A 20,306-nucleotide genomic window follows, 5' to 3' on the forward strand; every position below is an offset into this window, starting at 1 on the left:
TCTTCCATTCTCTCTCTTATTATATCCTCTATACTTCTCTCTGTGTGTCCCAGAAAGAGGTGTTGAAACTCCTTTTTCTTTCATTTCTTACTTGATTTGAAAGAAATGTCTGAGAAGAGAGACAATTAAAATATAAAAAGCTTATTATTAAGGAAATCCAGAAGTACTGAACTAGAATATGGTGATAATGTCTCATATATAATGAAATTTAGCCTGAGTTCAGTTACATGTCATCACAGCTTGTGCAGAAACTGGAAATTAGAAAATGTGTGTTTCCAGGACCTGAGAGAATCAGGGAGAGAAAAAAAAGGCCTGGAGAAGAGGCAGAGTGTGACCAGTGTGGAAAGAGGTGATTGAAGGCTTCAGAGTAACCACAGAAGATATCCCAGATGGGGACAGACATCTGATCTTCATACAGGGATGAAGCAGAGCTTGAAAGGAGGAGGCACTGAGGCCAATCCAGTGAGCACTGGGGTTGTATCAATGTCCTTTGGGTGAACCAGAGGTTTCAGCTTGAAGTTCTGTAAAATGGTGGTTATGAATAGAAACAGCTCCATGCGTGCCAGACCTTCTCCTGCACAAATGCGTTTCCCTGTGGGAAAAAAAACACCAAAGAGATCAGTATTCTTTGTGTAGTAGTGTAAACCAGACACTACGTTTTGTTAACTATCATTGGACATTAAGAGTAACTGTTGAGTAATCAAATGGGTGGTTAGATGGATGGATAGGTGAGAGGATCCATGGTGACCTCACCTGACAAAAGTTGGTCCCATCTAATTCTCAGAAAGAATAAGGTCTTATGGAATTAGCAAAAGCTAAGAAAGATAGGTGCAGGGCATTCTACAGGTCCTCTGCAAGAGAAACAAGTTATCTTAACTGCTGAGCCATATCTCCAAACCCATTCTTACTGCTATAGCAATGTTGTCGTACTCCAGCCAAAATTCTAACAAGTTCTAGCAATATGTGCACAAAGTCTCACTCTAACTGATAAGTTATTGGAAGCTGATGTCTACTGAAAGAAGGAGAGCCAGTTTAGGCATGGATGTGGTCTCTGGTACTTTCCCAATCACCAGTGGATGGCTCTATACCTCTATGGACAGTTGCAGCACTTAGAAGACTCAGTGGGTGTGTGAAGTCAGGAGAGAGAATGGTGCTGTGACTTATGTGAGTATTGGAGGGTTATAGTAGGAGTGTACTTGATTGAAACGCATTGGATACAATTTAAAAACAATAATAATTTAAAAAATATTTACATTTTCTGTTTCTGTTCTCTACCACTGATGTCCTCTGCAGCAGCCACAGAGTCATCAATTAAAATGTTATTCCACTTTATACTTAATATATGAAGGCGTGAAAATATGAGTGTAGAAATTGTCCATAGCTGCACTCTTGGCTAGTGGTGTGCGATTATTTCTCACCGTGCTTGTCCCACTGTATCATCATGTTTACTCATCTATTTTTTCTGACTGAGCTTGATACTTAAAATTTTTTTATGATTGTGGAGAATTGTGTCATCTTAACTGAGCCAGTAGATGTGGAAGCAGCAAAGAGATTGAAGAAACAAATTTATGGTAATAACCATTAACATTGGTGAAAAGCAAAGGCTAAATGATATTTACTTTCCAGGAGAAAGCTATAAGGACTTCATTGGTGTCTCAGTGTTGTATTTACAGAAAGAATGTAAATGGCACACTGTCTAGTTTTCTTAACTTATTAATAAAGTTTGCCACAACTACAGTTTCACTTTTTTATCTTGCCAGGAAGATGTTTCAACAAGGAGAGTTCACGGGCACTCAGAATCATGCTCCTGATTACGAAGAAGTTGAAAATCTACCATCCTTATGGGAGCCACCATGTATGTCCCCACACATTCCCAGAGTCCTTCCAAGTCCTTCCCTTGCACCATGCATGCTGTCCAATCATATGTCATCTTCACCAAAGAGAGTGTCATTTGGGGACAGAGAACCCCAGTCATAAAGCACCTGGCCAGATTACCCTAAAGGCTAGATTTTGAGCCCGGTTTGTGATTGATTTTTGGTGTGAGAGGACCCTGCTTACTGTGGGCAGTTATGCCGCTGGTATAGTGGTCCTGGGTATCACTAGAAAAAAAGCTGAGGAAGCTGAGAAATATTACTCCTCTTCATCAGTTCCAGATGCCAGGTTTCTGACTTGAATTCTTGCCCAGACTTTTCTATGTTGTAACACAATATAAACTCTTTCCTCCCAAAATTGGTTTTTGTAATGGTATTTTATCACAATAACTGAAAGAATAATTCAGACACATGCAAATGAGTTTGTATTACCTGTTGAGAAAGGCATGAAGTAGTCGCTTTTCTTAAAGTTTCCTTTTCCATCTAGAAAGTGGCCAGGGTCAAACATCTCTGGGTTGGAGAATTCCTTGTTGTCACGTAGCACTGATGACAGTGATGTTATTACTGATGTTCCCTGAAACAAGATGTTCAAGTTACACAGATATCAGGGACCTAAAACATGAAAGTAAAATAACCCAGGTGACCTTTAGCTCTATAGAAAAACTTAAGTACAATGAACCAAGACATTTCTACACAACAAGTAGGTAAAGAGCAAGGCGAACTCTGATATCATTCACAGTGATATGGCCAATGTGCCTTTATGATTTTTATAGGCAGCACTTGGAAATTTGTTGCTAATGCTGCTGATTATGTTTTCCTTACCCTCATGTTTGAACATCTATGTCCCCCCACCTGTTGATCTAGATCATCACGTTGTCTCTAGAAGTACATATGTTATGGTTCCACATGGAACAGTGTGCCTACTTGTAGAAAAATGCATATAGACCCTTATATATTACCCTGCACAAAACTAAAGTACAGGTGGAATAAAGATATCAACATAAAACCAAACACATTAAATCTGTCAGAAGACAAGTTGAGGAAGAGCCTTGAGCTCAGTGGCACAGGAGGCAACTTCTTTAACTAAGACCAATAGGTGTCTCTAAGATAAAAAATTAGTAAATGGAACGTCATGAAACCATAGAGCTTCTGCAATGCAATGGACACTGTCAACAGAACAAAACAACAGCCTACAGATGGTGAAAAGAACTTTACCAATACTTCATCTGACTTAGGACTAATATCCAAAATATACAAGGAACTCAAGAAACTAAACACCACCAAACAAAACACTCCAGATAGAGATGAGGAATAGAATTAACAGAGAATTCTCAGAAGAGAAATATTGAATGGCCAAGAAACACTTAAATGCTCACTGTCTCTAGATATCAGGGAAATGCAAATCAAAACGACTATGTGATTTCATCTTATAACTATTAGAATGGCTAAAATAAAATCCTCAAGTTACAGCACATGCTGGCAAGGATGTGGAGAAAGTGGAGCACACTTCCATTGTGGTGGTAGCACAAACTTTTAAAACCACTTTGGAAATCAATCTGGAACTTTCTCAGAAAATTAGGAATAGTTCTACACCAAGACCCGGTCATACCATTCCTAGACCTATATTCACAAGATGTTCCAGCATACAAAACCATTTGCTCAACTATGTTCCTAGCAACTTTATTCAAAATAGGCATACTTTTTGCAGACAGGAGGATAAGACAAAGAGTTTCAGAGACCTCCCTCTGACTGTCCAGCATGATATCTGGACATCTTAAACAGCTGTTGAGGATTTGCTTGTCAAATTTCCAAAGATCTCTGTTTGATCACCACTGCTCCAAAATATTATGTGTGGTCCAGGTGTAATGTTGGTTAGAAATCTGCTATTTCTCTTTAAACTGTTTTTTTCTTTATTTCTCAGCCCTTAGGAAATTCACACACAGAAAACTTTTTGCCACAGAGAGTCTTGAAAGAGGGTATCTGGCCAAAAGCTTGAGAAAATGGAAAAGTTTTTTGCTCTGTCTGTGAGCACCGAAGCAGAAACTGCATGTAAGAAAGTTAACACCTAGACATAACAGCACCTGGCCAGATATTGTTTCCTGTAGAAATATTTCTTTAGAATCTGTGTTGAAAGCCATAGAAGGCTGTCTTGGAATGCCATGCTTTACAGATATTTTATACTAGAGGATGCTTTGGCAGTTAGCCTGGGCTTAGTTAGCACAGCTGTTGGGCGAGGACTGGAAGTAGCTATCTAGCTATGCTGAAATCATTGGCATCAGTCCAGCAGAGCAAGTCACTTATTTGTAATAGCATAGAGCAGTTGCACACTGATGGCATTACTATACCAGAGACTGTTGAAGGAAAACACTCTAATTCACTAAATCCAAGAGAACAAACAGTATGATGAGCTGCCCACCAAGGGGTGAAGGTGTTTGAACTCAGCAGATGTAGTACCATAAATAACGAGGGGATCATGGACATAGGTCATCCTGCCTCCTTCTTTAGGTTATGTAGAATTTAGTTAGGTATAAAGGTATAAAGAAGTTTCATTATAATACACATAGATCTCATGACTAAAATTCAAACTTTTATCTCAGGTATTCTTTGGCCAGAACAGAGTACAATGTGCCTTATGAGTCTGATCATAGCATAAGACCCTTTACCACTTTGTAAAATTCATTCAACTTTTGCCACAGAATCCACAGAATGAAATTAGTAACTGCAACCTCATTGATATCAAGGTTTCCATACAAAATAGAAGTTTTCTGTACATTATTTTAATATAGTAATTACATTTTGCTACACAAGACTAGAAAGCCGTTAGATTTTGAACTAAAATATCTGGCTAAAGAGATATGGATATTAAAGTACCAGACAGATTCTAATTATAAGATTACTAGTCCGAAAAATATTAGTAGTCCAGACTTAGCGGATTCTCAGATAATCAATTTAACGTGTGTATTTATATTTATTTACATTTATTATTTATATATTATTTAAATTATAGTATGTTTTCCTATTATATCCAATTCTATCAGGGCCAGGGTGCTAACATTCCTGACTGCCTAAGGGAAAGCAATGAGCCATTTATGGGTTAAGATGTCACCATATAAAATTCTGCATTTTTATGTGTACTGTTGGATACTCAGTCAGAAATTATTCTGAATCTTATATATTCCACCCAGTGTACATAAAAAGGGAGAGAATGGAAATAGATCCAGCCATATAGTAGATGTCATCTTTCTTAAAAGTCAGCTTGGTTCAGGATCAAGATCCTCACTTACCAAGTTTGAGGAAGAACAATAATGGGCCCAAATCTCACAAAACAAAATAGATTGTTAAAACACAAGGTGAGTCAGAGCAATTAAAATAGATTCATGTGCTTACAGTACCTTTCCAGTGACAAAAGATTAGCCAATACATTTATTATAACCATAGGTTTAGAGACAAGACTTGGACAGAATTTTAGTAAACTCTTTAGAGACAAAAATTTGTGTCAAAGTAAAAGATTGTAATGCATTTTCTTATTCTGATAACAACAGAAATTACTCTTAAATGTTTCAACCTTGACTTCAAACTTGAACATTCAAGTTATACTCCCAGGTGATCAGAAATGGGAGTCCATTAGATTAGTTGATCCTATTCATTCAATTTTTTTTTTTGTCTTATAGCATTTATATTAACATCATCTCTTTTCTGGGAGTGCTTCCTGAGTGAATGTCTTTTACTTTTTGTACTACATTCTCTTCTCTATTTGAACCCATGTTTCTACTGGCTTAATTAAGTCTTATCATCATTGGATTTTGGTGACTGTAGTAATTAAAAAAAATCTATTGAGTGCTATCTATAACGTACCAACTGGTACAACAATAACATAAGCAGACATGATGACAAGAATATGAAGACCTACATAGAAATGTTAAATCAGAAAACCCTGTGCAATGCCACATGCATCCATAGATAAATCATTAAGAACAATTAGTAAAAATTTCAACAGTAATTAAAGCAAGAACAACAAAATGATCAATTCAATTTTTCGAATAATCATACAGGAAGAAGCAGAAGTATTAGAAAATTATAACTACAGAGCATTAATTGCCCAGGAAAAGTCTAAGGATATATTTCCAAGCTACCCCATTGAATAGAAAATACTGTAAAGAAAAAAATTCCAAGTAAATGAATGGCATACATGTTTGATAAATTGAAGAATTCAGTATATAAGCTTTTTCCATTTAATGGGTAAATTTCAAACAATGCTTATATTTTTAAAAGAATCATTGGAGAACCTGACAAAAAGTTGTAAAAATTTCTTTACTCATCTATTTGAAAGGCAGAACAAATGGGGAAGTGCGGCTACTAAGTGTCTGACTGCTGTAGAGCTACCATCCAACCATGAGGCATTATAAGCCACCTGTAGTGGAGTGTGACTCACGTACTTGACCTACACTGTGATCCTGGGGCCATCAAGAACACAGAGACACAGCAAAGAGACATGTTTACCTTGGGGATGAGGTAGTTCCTGAATTTAACATCACAGGTCACTGCGTGTGGCAGGCTGTTGGGGACGAGGTCAATGAATCTCTGAACCTCATGAATCATGGCATCCGTGTAGGGCATTTGGCTCCTGTCCTGCATGCAGGGGCTGCGGTGTCTGCCAATCACACGGTCAATCTCTTCTTGGACTTTAGCTAGTTTGTTACAGTAAGATACGTTGTAAAAAGAGCCAAGTGACATGTTATTGATAGCAATAAACATCTATCCAGGGCATAATGATGGTGTCCCAAAGTGTTATTTATTAATACAAAAATTTAAGAGACCACTAATGATCTACAAACACACACACACACACAAAGATTGTATTCATAACATTCTCTTACTAAATAGTTGTACTTGTGTGTAAAAATGTGCCTATGTGTGGTGCATGCACATATTTGTACATGTGCATTTGCATACACTAAATCAGGTATATATAGGTGCAGGGTGACAATCTCGGATGTTGTTATTCAGGAGTCATTCCCCTTGTATTTTCTCAGGGTCAGAGAGACGAGAATGAAGTGATTAGATTAGACCCTCTACCCAGTGCACAGCTCAGTTCTGTTTCCAGCTCTCCTGCGGTGATATAAGAAGTGTGTGCCACCATGTAAGGCAATTTTACATGTGTTCTGGGAAATGTGACATGTTTGTTGTACTAATGCAAGTCTATCCAGGGCATGAACTGTGCCTCAGAGCATGTATGCCATAATTAAGAGTGAATTTACATATACAGAACTGTAATGACACAAGTTTATGACATCAACCTTTAAATTGTCAAATTTGTCAAAATTCTATATTTTTAAGTTATGTCTGTGTATGTGTAGTATGCAATGTTACTCCAGCTATCCTTTCACTATGTAAATCACCTGCTTCAAGCAACTTTTTTTTGCCCCCAAATACTCAACTTGGGGAACAAAACAATATGCAAGCACCTTGCAATATATGCAGGTGGTGGCTACAATCAATTACTTTCCGGGAAACCCAAACCCTGGACCAGCTTTGATGACTTTTTCTACAGTGTGGTCTGTTCATTTTTCTCAGTCATCCTCCTCATTACATCCAGAGGAACAGAAGGATACAAACTGAGATGCTGAATACCAACACGCAGCACTCTTGCGGGCTCTTGTCTGCATCTTATAGAACACTGTGGTTCATCATCTGTGTCCCCCTCACCTGTGACATGTGGGTGCTTCAGCAGGAGCAGGAGAGTGTATCTCATGGTTGCACTTGTTGTCTCTGTCCCAGCACCAAACAAATCATTCACTATTGTTGCCAGGTGTTCATGTGTATCGTTCAACAGTTGATTGTGATTTTCCTAAGAATGTTTGATACAATAATATATATGTATATTAATGGAACACTGAAATACAAGAAATTTACAGTACTGGACAATCTTATTTTATCAATAACACAGAACCTGTAAATGCACAGCCGTGGTGGAAACTAATGTAACATCTCAAAGACTGTAGTGTAATGGCCTTTATTTTATTTTCTATATCTATATTTCTTGTTTGTCCAAAATTATACTCCTCATATTGTCTATTTATGTGTGAGTGTGTCTGTACACAATGCTTGATATCTAAGTGCATAGACAATATTTGTCAATGTCTTTTTATCTGGTAAAACATATGTGAGGAAGGATGTATGCATCTTATATCCTATCTGGGCAAAAGGAGATTCATTCACAAAAAGAAATTCTACTTTGAATAAGAACATTGACAGTCACTTGAGTCTAAAGCTCTAAGTCTGCTATACCAACACTGGGGTGCAAAAGTCTCTTTGCACTTGAGTTCTATAGATTCTTGATTTTCTTTTCAGTTTTTCAAGACAGGGTTTCTCTGCGTAGCCTTGGCTGTCCTGGACTCACATGGTAGACCAGGGTGGCCTCGAACTCATAGCGATCCACTTGCCTCTGCCTCCCGAGTACTGAGATTAAAGGCCTGTGCCACCTTGATTTCTTTAAACATTTATAACTAGATTTCCTTTTATTTTTGATGAAACATAATTTAATAAATATCAAGAGGAAAATTATAATAATGTTATCTGTTTCATGCCCTTATGAAAATTTTGTATTAAGAGTTTATTAAAGTTATTCATGGACTCATATTGCTGTAGACTCACTTAAAATTTCAAAGTGTCTAAAAGAGATAAACAATAAAAGTATCAAGAGTAGATCTACACAATAAAGGTGACCTGGGCCCTTTCCATATGGATATCAACTAGCAACATGGTATGTGCAAAAGTGAAGGATAAAATAACTTTATAAGACGAGGAGACACAGGTGATACACAAAGAGTGAGAACCTCTCAAGGCCATCAGGGGATAACAGAGAGATAGGGAGTAACAAAATACATGAGGATTAGAAGATGATATTCTACAGGATTATTAACAAAGTTATGGATTCAAATGTTCAGACAAGAGATAATAGATAAAACATCAGGTTATTTCTCGGGATCACTTTCATTATGTTTTCATAATCTCTAGATGGCCTCCAATGCACCTGACATTGTATCACCAACACTATTAGAACTATTAACCTTCTCTGTACTGATACCTGCCAGGCAAAGACACTCATTTCCCTTTGTAATACCGCTTCATGTCACTTTCTAACTGTAAACATGGCATAGCTTGTATAAAATTTAACCTCAAATTAACCTAAATCTAGCACTCAAACCTAATAATTTTATTTCCACATGTTGAAACATATGGACATACAATGGCACAATTATTGTAGTTATATCTTATCAGTGCCCTACCAGTGTCTATGTGGCTTTAAGGATTTCTTAACAATAGGGAAGTCATGCTATAACTGTAAACCTAGCGAACTATTCTAGTGAGGTAATAGTTCATAAACATAAAATTGTTAACTGCATTATAAGTAAACTTCCCAATACCAAGAGATAGTGTAGCTTTTACATCTGTCTTATCAGTAAATCTTCCTGTGAAGCAATAGGAGATAGAATCACCTAGTCAAATTGCAGAGTAAACTAAGTATGGGAGCTCTTGACCTGATTTATAGAATCCACGTACAACTCTTACAATTAAAACTCAGAGTACATCTTGGAAATAGGGAAAGAATAATTTAAGAGCCATAGGAAGAGGACATCTTCTGCAAGATTGCATCTTGTAGATAAGACAGGGAAGTTACCTCCACAAAATCTCAGAAACATGGTTGGTGAAACCAGACCTGAACAACAATAACATCAGTTGAAATGATGAGGTTGATGAGTAAGATTCCAAGCTGGAAAGACTCAGGCAAATAAAAACTTTCCCAGAAGTGAACATCCTAAAGTGCTATTCCACCTTAAAGGGAAAGTCCAAAAACATATACATACAAGAAGCACTAAGTAAACCCAGCTGGGTGCACTTATGTATGCAATACAAACACATGTGTGCGCGTGCACACGAACACACACACACACACACACACACACACACACACACACACACTAATAACAATTAAATGATAAGAGATCATGAATTTCAAGAGATCAAAACATTTGCTATGTCAAATGTTGGTAGGAGAGGCTTACCCGAAGTGATATAATTATATTTCATTTAAATAAAAAACGTAAAAATTGATATAGATATTTTTCAAGAAAATTGACCAAAAACAAGTAAAACTAGTGGAGTAGATGGATGACTATGTAAAATCCAATAATGAATTTTAAAATGAATATAAACAGAAAATAGAAGAGCAGTTGGCTAACATGTAAGGATCCTACTTTCAAAATAAGTGCATAGAAGGAAAAGAAATCCAACAAAGACAAGAAGAATGTTCTTTAGAATATCTTAGAAGAAATTCAGAAATGGAGATACCAATATATGTAGAAAATATCCACAGACTTTGAAATATGAAGTATCAGAAAAGAATCTGTTAAGTTAAAATATTAAAACCAGAGAATAAAGATATGGCAATAAATGCCATAGGAGAGACCAAGTCACTCCTAAAAGTAGACCCATCAGAATAGCATCTGGTTACATAACTTTGATTTTAAATCTAGAAGGTTCCAGAATTACATGTTCCAGTTTCTGAACAATTCTCAACTCAGAATAGTATGCACACTAACATCACCCATTAAAATGGAAGAAATATGATGTTCCCATGATAAAACCAGAATATGGATTTAATAACAACCAATCAAGCTCTTCAGAAGATACTGGACGTAATGCTTTGGTTGGAAGAGAAGGATCAAATGAAGCAAAACATTCCAGAGAAAAATAAACAATTCCAGAACTTGTAACTAACTAGATCTATGAAAACACTACAAAGTCCTGACAAAATGACAGGAATTATTAAATATTTTTTCAGTATCTCTTAGGTAGCCAATATACACACACACAGGTGTACTCAGTTGCATAAAGAAAATGTTATTATATCTAAAGCCATGAGTTAGCCCCATCACAATGATAGTGAATGAGTTCACATCACATTCTCATCAACTGAAAGTCAACAGGACAAAAACTAAAGAAAGAAACATTATAGCTAAGGACCATCTTAAGTCAAATGGTCCTAGGAGACATCTAAAAAACATTCCAAGAAGCACTGAAGATGAAATATTCTTCTCAGTATCCAGTACTTAACCTTACATCAGGACACAGTATAAGTCTCAGAAAATTAGATGAAGAGAAAAAAAACTTTGCATTCTCTCAGAGCAAGAATGGAATAAATGTGATTATTAAGAGCAACTGAAAGTATACACATTCATTTAAAAAACCTAAATAATGTACTACCACACAGAGCGACAATTGATTCACAGAAGCAATCAAGAAGGAAATTAATCAATTTTTAGAACTGCATCAGGAGAGTCCCCCTTGCAGTTAAAAGTCCTTTTTTCTCTTAATAAAACTCTGTGTTTGTTCATAGCACCCGCATGATGGTTCACAATTAGTTTAACTCTAGTTTCTGGGGGTCTGAAGATCCCTTCTGATCTCTCTGGGAACCAGGCATGGAAGTGATGCACATCCGTACATTCATACAAACAACTCGCTCACATAAAATAAATAAATAATGGAAAATTATTTTTAAGTTGTATAAGGTTAAAAAAAAAGACTTCAAATTTTCTGGGACATGTGATAGCAGTCATGAAAGGAATGATTACAGCTGCATGTCCCTACATAAAATGTTATGAATTACTTCCATTAATAACTCTATGAGGCACTTGAGAGCTTAATAAAAAAGAACAAACCACACCCCCCAAAAATAGATGGGAATAGATAATTAATATCATGGCTCAACCTAGCAAAATAAGAGTGAACAAAAACCAAAAACAATACAAAGAATCAATGATATAAGGAGTTGCTTATTTACAATATTACTACTAATCTAAAGAAGAGTGGGAGGAATATGTGAGAGGTTTGTTAGAAAGAAAGGGAGGAAAGTGATGTTGCAATAAATAATAATTAAAAAAAGGAATTAAATTATAAAAGAAACAATAATCAAGAGTGACAAAATTTTAGCTATCGTATCCAAAAGTAAGTTAGAGCTCTAAATAAGAAAATCATAGAATAAAAGGATATATCACAAGAAACTATAGAAATACATGGAATCATAAGGATATACTGTAAAAATTATATTCCACCAAACTGAGATATGATTTATTTAATGGTTATGAATATTACCTCAAAGTGAAAGGTATAATATCAATAGATATATGACAACCAAGAGACTGAACCAGGAATCAAAATTCCTCCAACTACAGAAAGCCTAGTGCCAAATGGATTCAGTGTAGAATCCTAACAGAAATTCAGAGAAGTGATAGCATCATTAGTTCTCAACTTACTTCATAAAACAGGAAGGAAGGACAATTTTAAGTTGTTTTTAATAATTCAGTAGTACCCTGATAACAGAAGCCAGACAAAGACCCAAGGAAAAGAGAAGTTTATAGGCTAATATTTATGAATAACAAAGTCACAAAAACATTGAATAGACTATTTGCAAACTGAATTAAAATCACCTTGATGTGATCTTCTATCAGGATTAAGTTCATTTTTTTGTATAGATACATGGGAACTGAAACATAAGTAATTCATCACTTAAATAAATTCAGGGTCAGTAATCACATGGTCGTTATAACACCTGAAATCTATTTCCTACTCTAGTGTGTTCTAGAAATGAGGGAACCACTGCTGTCATGAACTCAAAGAAAGTGTGGTTCCTTCCACAAGACCAGCTCAATAATAAGCCAGTCAACCTTCCTGCCTGGATGAGCAACGGGGGGTGGGGTGGGGTGGGGGGGGTGGGGTATGAATCAAATCCTGAACTGAGGAGCATGTGTTGACTTCTAAAGTAAGAAGAGTTAGTTTTTTTAAAGAGTGTAGATCTTGGTAGGCTGATCCCATTCCAGTGGAGGGACCCATGCCAAGAGTAAGTGATAACACACAGCAAAATCAATGTAGTTTAATTAAAAATGTTCACTAGAACAAGAATTTTGGTAGAGATGTGTCAAGAATGCATAAAAGAATAGAAGGGTTGGAAATGAACAGTTGTGAAATTCTCAAAAAAATCAGAATAGTTAAAAATGAAATAAAAACATAGAGTTTATCTTATAAAAGTTCTAAATAACAAAAATTCATAGATTGGTAATTGTGTATGTATCAAATAGTTGATGTTCACCAAGTGTCAATCAGAATTTCTAAAGAATAATGGACATTTTTACAATGAGAGTACAAAATCCACAATAGTGAAAATTCAATAACACATAAAGCATCTAGAAAGAGATCAATTTCTTCAGAAATAAATGACTTTTATACAACTAGAAATCTAATCAAAGAAAACATGTAGAGACCATTTCTCTAGACACAGAATTACTCATTCTTCAGGAAAGACAGAAGTTAGTGTTGCCTAATATCAACAAAAATAGATGCACATAGGTCATATAAAGCCTGAATAAAATATTATATAAATCAGAAGAGAAAAATGCAAAGCTACTAAATTGTATCAGCACAATTTCAAGCTAAAATTAAACTCGGTTAAAACTCTGTACAACAGAAGTCAATGAAATAATTATAGGTATAGCCATGAGAAAAACCAGATTGCATAATCAAAGACATGAAAGACGTATACACTTAAAACAATCTGTATTACTAAGGAAAAATGTCTAAGCAGCAGGTGAACAATTAACTCATGCACAAGTGTGGGAAATTGGAGTAGTTTTAAAATGGAGATAGTACTTCTCAAAGTAATCTAATGAATCATTTCTGTCTGTACTAAAGCTCAAATGGGAAAGAAAACCCACAGATTCAAATAAAACTGTGACGAAAAATATGAACACTTAAGTGTGGAAACCTTCTACAGTCTACAAATTGAAAACATCATGGTGCAGAGATCATCATCAAGACTTACAGGATCTTTTATGTCTTGTCATGTACAGACTCATATACTAGCAAAACTGCCTTACACATAAAATAAAAACTAAAAAAGGAATCTTTTATGTTTAAATTGTATACTATCTGTAGCAATTGTGAGCTGTGCTTCACAAAGCTAAATATGAAATTACCATCTGAATGAGAATTTTCAGTCCTGGAGGTAATCACACGTAATAGAAAAACACACCACCAAGACACATGTGTACAGCTGTTCCTACAAGAGTAACTCAGGCTAGATGGTGGTAGAAATAACACAAAGATACATAAATGATGAAGAACTGCATTGTGGTTCTTATCCTTGTGCATGAAGTTTGCTGTAACAGAAGGAGGAAGTGTGGAACCAAACTGAACTTAGAGGAACATCTATGAGTTTATGCAAGTGCAAGAAGACAGAAAGTGAAGCCTGGTGTAGTAAGGGCAGGTGTAGATGTCAGTGTACTCTGTCAGAGAGACACAGGGAAGTCTAGAAAGACAGAAACCACTCACCAGCTAGTAATAATGTGCAGTTTGTGGAGTAATGGTTAGTGGCTGCAATATGTTTTGTAGAGTGATATAGTATTTGAAACTGGATAGCATTAGGAGTAGTATTTGCAAATGCATTTAGTACTTCCACAGTGACACAAAATATGGTGATTTTCTCTATATGTCAATGTTATCTGTTTTAGAGATGGCATATGTCCCTACAGTTATTGAGCAATTAAGTTCAATTACTGTTTATATAAATCCCCATTGGTTTCTTCGTAGAAACTGATGACATATGTTAGAATTCAAATGGAAATGGAAAGGGCCAAGAATGGTCAAACAGTCTGGCAAAACAAGAACTGAAGTTGAAGAATGTACATTTTAAATATTTCTAAAGTGTGTCAGGGATGAACACCTTGGATCACTGGGCCACAAGCAAAGGAGACAAATAGACATAAAGGGAGTAGAACTGATTCCCTCCAATAAACATGAATGTTTATCATCGATTGCTTATTCTTAAATGAGTGTGAGACAGAAACTCTATGAATCTATGTCTTTCTAAATTACACAACTGCCAATATTTAACACTGACAGCAAACCCAAATAATACCTATATCTAACCCCTCTTGGGCAAAACCAGTGGAAAAGATACTCAGATTTTCACTTGTTCTTCTATCCACTCTTTCCATGGTATACCTCTCCATGAATGATTAATTTCCTTTGAAATGCCCTGTAGAGTTTATCAGTACAAGTATATGAAGATTATATTTATTCTGTATTAAATGTATATTGCTGTACATTAAAATCTATGCAATTGATCAACAACAGGGCGACAATGACACCTATGTTCATGTTCAGACAGGAAATACTTTCCAGAAGATGGAAAGTTCTCCCATGCTTATGGATCAGTAGAATGAACAGACTAAAAATGGTCATCTTCCTAAAAGCAATCTACAGATTCAATGCATTTCCCATCAAAATATCAACACAGTTTTTCCAGACACTGAAAGAACAATTCTCAATTTCATTTGCAAATACTTAAAAATCCCTGAATAACTAAGACAATTTTATACGAAAAAAGTTCAGGAGGTATCTATATTCCTGAAATCAAGATGTACTATAGTGGAAACAATAATAAAAATATCATAGTACTGGCTTAAAAACAGACAAGTGCATCAATGGAATAAACATGAAGACCCAGATTAAACCCACACACCTAGGGACACTTGATTTTTGACAATGAAGTCCAAACCATACAAAAGAAAAAAGATAGCATGTACGACAAAGTCTGCTGGCCTAAAGTATGTCTACTTGTAGAACAATGCAAATAGACCTTTATTTATCAAGCTGCACAAAAGTAGCGTCCAAGTACATTAAAGACGTCAACATAAAAACAGACACACTAAACTGTTAGAAGAAAACATGGGGAAGAACTGTGAGCTCATAGGCACAGGAGACAACATCACAAGGAGACTGATGGAGCCAACTAATCTGGGTGGAGGAGGAGGGTGCTGCAGGGACTGCTGCACCAACCAAAGACCAAGGATAGTGAACACCCAGATCCCCTCCTTAGATGTAGTACATGGTAGCACAGTCTCTGTGTGGGTTCCATAATAAGGGAATTAGCGACTATTTCTGACACAGACTCTGGTGTCCACATGTTGATCACTTCCCCATGGAAGGGAAGCCTTGCCATGAAACACAGAGGAAGAAGATATAGGCATTCCAGGTGAGACTTGAAAGGCTGAGGTCTGATATTAAGAAAGGAGTGCTCATCTATCTGAGGCCTAGGGGATGGAGTGAGAGACTTTGAGTGACCCAGGGTGGGACCGGTAAGTAACATTAGATGGGCCCAGAGTTGGAATATAAAGTCAACAACAAAAATATAGGAAAATTTATGATGTATGACTGGAATTTGTTTCACCTTATCTACCTTTTATAGTCACTAGGCTGTTTTCACACTTCTTTTTTTGTTTGTAATTTAAACACCAGGGCCAATGTGCTCAATAAACAAATTTGTTCTCCTTCTTCCAGGCATACTCAAACAAAGTAATAAGTAATAAATTGTTTTTCAAATGATGTTTGCATGATTTTAAAATTCATTGCCAATTAGTAAGTATTCACTGAACTATAAGGACCTTGATCAATTCAGTAATTATATAAAGTTATATTAACTCTTTACCTGTCTTCCTTTAATTAGGAAATAGTCAATAAAGTCCCGAGGATTTGTGACATCCAATGATTCTTCATGTTCTTTTATTTTCTCCAAAAGGTAACTTCTTATATAAGTGTAATTCTTAAAAAATATGTTATGACTTCCTGGACAAAAATTAAGCAGAACGGGGAATGCATTGCAAACCTATGAGGAAACGCAAGATATTCTAAATTGTAATGAATGAATTAAAATGTATTTATCGCATATCACTTGACTGCTTTCACTAAAATATTAAGCTGCATCTGAAATTTATCTAAGGAGATAGTAACTTTATATTCTAATAGAGATATTTCATGGAGAAATTTCTGCCCAAATGATCAAAGATCATAGTAAAATTTCTACTTTCATATCTCCTTTTAGGGTAAAGTAAATTCATGTCAGTTCTTTGATAGCTCAAATAAACTCTGTTCTACAAGGCTGAAATGGCATGTTATGTAAATTACTTACACTCACACTTAAGAAGACAGTAGAAGTTAAGATGGTTAGATGGATCTCATTTACTAAAGAAGTTTAGTCCCTGAAGATTTTATTCCTAAGAAACAGCTTTCTACACAAATACAGTATATGACTTAAAATAAATTGCATACCAAACCCTTGGGAATTTCTCATGAATTCCCTCTTTATGCAGTGTGCATGAAAGGGTAGTTTAGCCAAAGAAATTTCTGGGAAGATATTTATGATTCACACAAAATGAGATCATTCACCTTGTCACTTCTTCCTGTTACCCTGTCACCTAGGATTCTAACTGATGCATCAAATCACTGAAACAACTGAGAATTCACTGCAATCTTTCATTAACATATATATTCTTTCTCCTTTAAGAAAATAGTCTAAGATATTTCTTCCTGGTAATATGATGAGGATGTGCGTAATTGTTAAAATGAGGCCAATAAATTTGCAAACTAGAAGGTTTTTCTGTGATTTTCTGGCCAGATTCCTAGAATTAAATACAGTATTTTATCAAAGAGCTGTGTGGATGTTAATAGTGAGATCAATAGATAGGAAGCTATCAGGTTAAAGCCATCATGGCATTCTTCCTTCTTGATTTTATTTGTTATTTATTTATTTATTTATTTATTTATTTATTTATTTATTTATTTATTATTTTTGCTCTTGGCTTGATTTGAAGAGGAATAGGTTTAGTGCTCCCTCCAAATATTTTTTACAATACATGTTAGTCAGGACTGTGAGGTCTGGTCACTTCACTACTTGCTCCCTGTTGCATTTGACCTTTGAGAAAGAAAGAACACAAGAGTGTTTTCAGAAAGAATGGATTGTGACTTCACCTGCAACCAGGGTGAGCTCAGAATATGGGTGTTCTCATTCAGTCTTTGCATCAAGTTAAGGAAATCCTCATCTTTATAATCAAAACGATTCTGGAATATAATGGAGCAGATGACATTGCAGGGAGCACAGCTCAGGATGAAGGTGGGATCACAGGGTGAGCCTGAGGAATTGGAAACAATTGTAAAATACTATTAAATTATCCATAGCATGAACTTTGCCCTTGTTAACATGGTAAGTTACGTTAGCTGTTTTAAACTACAGTTGTGCCAAGTGAACTGCATGGATTGGAAGTGCATTGCAGCCTTAACATGAGACCTATAAATGTCATTAAGAAAAATGCTTAGAATTGGATAGGAACAACATGATGCACACACCTGTACCTAGATTCAAGAAGTAAAAGTGAGATTCTCAAGCTGCACTCACCGTTGGTTTTCCTCAGTTCCTTCACGAGGCACTGAGCTTCCTCTTGAACACGCTCCTCAATGCTCCTTTTTCCCATGCCCAAATTCCGCAAGGTCATGAGTGAAAGGCGCCTTGTGTCTTTCCATATATTCCCATTGCTAAATACAATGCCTGAAAATAAGGGAAGAGAAGAGAGAACATATAGCATAGATAGGATAAGGAGATAACTAGTGGCCCCCATAAAGTCTCAAAGGGTGCCTACCCCGTCTCTGCTTTCCACCCTCCAACTGACTACACACACTGCCCAGCCACACATAAGCACATGCACACTTACCCATGCCATTTGCAACCTTTTCAACCACTGGTAATCTTCCTCTTCCAGCAAATTCTTCCCCATGATCAATCAGAGCTTCTTTGACTGCCTCATAGCCATGCAACACCACAGTGGGCTGCCTTCCCAGATACAGAGTGAACACAGGGCCATAGACTTTTGATAACTAGAAACAGAAAGAAAATATAAATTTTAGAAAGAAGATGACCTTTTTCTCCATGATTTCAAACATTTTTAACTGATAATATTTTTGTGTTATGCTCTTTTATCAATAATATCTCAGTTTGAAGTTGTTATACATAACAAATTGAGAACAATTAATTGTGGATATCCTATAGTGTGACAGGAATTCACAAAAAGGATTGACACATAGATCATAATAAAATTTAATACCACACTAAGATATTTAGGAGATCTCGAGTCTAATCTAATAAAGAAATGGAAGGAAGAGGATCCTATGTTCATTTTAGGGCCGTATTGCAAACAAGTAAAGACTCCAAATTTATCATCTGTTTATGTACTATTAGATCCTTGAGCACTACTTTCATGCACATTTTATACTGAAATAGACATCAACACTCTTATGATTGATGCAGAATAAGATATGAAACTCCTCCTGTGAAAACTACAGAACCTCACAATGAAGAAAAGAGATATAAAATCTTCATTTACCACAAATTAATCCATCCGTGTTTTTGTCAATTTTTACAAAATTACAGAGAGCACACATCATAGAAGCTGCACTGCAGAATGCAGCATGTGTGGAAAATACATCACCATGAAGTGATATTGGATCAAAGGACATGTTTTGTAAGTGATAAGATTGGGAATCCACCACATATGGCTTTACACAGTGTTTATTGCTTCCCTTTCTAGTGTGAGTTCATGCCCATAGATTTTACTTCATACTAGGCACAAGTTAGTTCTTCAGAGTTGAGCATCAAATAACAAGGCATGTCTAAATTTCTGAAATATTGAATGGAATAATTAAAATTGTTATGAAATAAGGATTTGAAGAAGCATAACTTTAAAATTATCTGATTATATTTATAAAATGCAGTGACCTAGATGCTCTTCAGCCTGAAAGCAAATCATTACTAATTTCCTGACCTAGAGTAGAGGCAAAAGGCAGAAAAGACATACAATGTTACAGTATTTTACTTTATGAACTTTTATAAATAATATTTTTTCCAGTGATAGAATTTTGTTGGAAGCACTGTGACTAGAGAAGCCTAAAGCATACTTACCTTGGTGAATGATTGGTAAATATCCTTCACATCTATCTGGAGGATGTTGCCAATAATTGGGAGAGGAATGGGGCCAGGAGGGAGCTTCCTTCTCTCAGAGCTCTGTTTCCAGAGTGAGAGGAGAAGCAGACAGGACAGAGTGACGACCAAGACCACAACTGGCTCCATGGGGACCCTTCTTCCTGACACAGCTGTGAACAAGCTTCACAGAGCTTTTATAATACAGCCACAGAATCAACATGTCTCACTTTCGGGCATCGTTGACCAATTAACGGCACACTCTTTAAGTCTCAGCCAAGTAGACTTTGTTCCAATGATTAGACAAACAGTTGCTTAGGTCTATTTTTTTTGTAAAGACATTCTGGTCTGTTTTGTCATGAAATTTGTGTGCTTTATCTGTTTTTGAGTATTTCACTTCCAGAGCTAGTTATTCAATTTTTCTCTTTGTGATCCTAATATACAGAGGAACCTCTTTCTCCTTGTATTTTCACTTTGGTGTTGTGAACTGTGTTGGCCAGCCCTAAACTTCTTTCAGATTTGGTCCTACTTAGTCATTTCATATTCTTGATTATGCTTTTTAAATTTACTTT

At 35.9% G+C, this 20,306-nt stretch overlaps 1 protein-coding gene across 2 annotated transcripts; it reads right to left on the reverse strand.

Annotated features, from left to right (window-relative positions):
- Positions 1–125: 125 nt before the first annotated feature.
- On the reverse strand, positions 126–19,909 carry LOC311582172 (cytochrome P450 2C50-like). 2 transcript variants are annotated; one of them, XM_084755017.1, is made up of 9 exons: positions 19,717–19,909; positions 18,473–18,635; positions 18,160–18,309; positions 17,736–17,896; positions 16,417–16,593; positions 7,578–7,719; positions 6,372–6,559; positions 2,304–2,445; positions 126–592 (listed from the first exon to the last, which is right to left on the reverse strand). In XM_084755017.1, exons 1-9 carry the CDS (start codon positions 19,882–19,884, stop codon positions 411–413), a joined length of 1,473 nt encoding a protein of 490 aa, XP_084611143.1. In that variant the 5' UTR covers positions 19,885–19,909; the 3' UTR covers positions 126–410. The 2 variants fall into 2 exon arrangements, with proteins under 2 accessions (XP_084611143.1, XP_084611144.1); XM_084755018.1 differs by lacking the exons at positions 126–592; positions 2,304–2,445; positions 6,372–6,559; positions 7,578–7,719 and adding an exon at positions 12,789–15,831.
- Between the last annotated feature and the right edge of the window lie 397 nt (positions 19,910–20,306).

Source organism: Acomys minous (assembly GCF_964271855.1).
Source record: "Acomys minous genome assembly, chromosome: 2".
Taxonomy (NCBI): domain Eukaryota; kingdom Metazoa; phylum Chordata; class Mammalia; order Rodentia; family Muridae; genus Acomys; species Acomys minous.

Coding starts and splice junctions, on each gene's coding strand:
- LOC311582172 (XM_084755017.1), bottom strand. CDS start 19,884: ATGGAGCCAGTTGTGGTCTTGGTCGTCACTCTGTCCTGTCTGCTTCTC. Junction 7,720..16,416: donor TCCTAATTAAAGGAAGACAG/GTAAAGAGTTAA, acceptor AAACATTCTTAG/GAAAATCACAATCAACTGTT. Junction 6,560..7,577: donor GAAGCACCCACATGTCACAG/GTGAGGGGGACA, acceptor GTAACAAACTAG/CTAAAGTCCAAGAAGAGATT.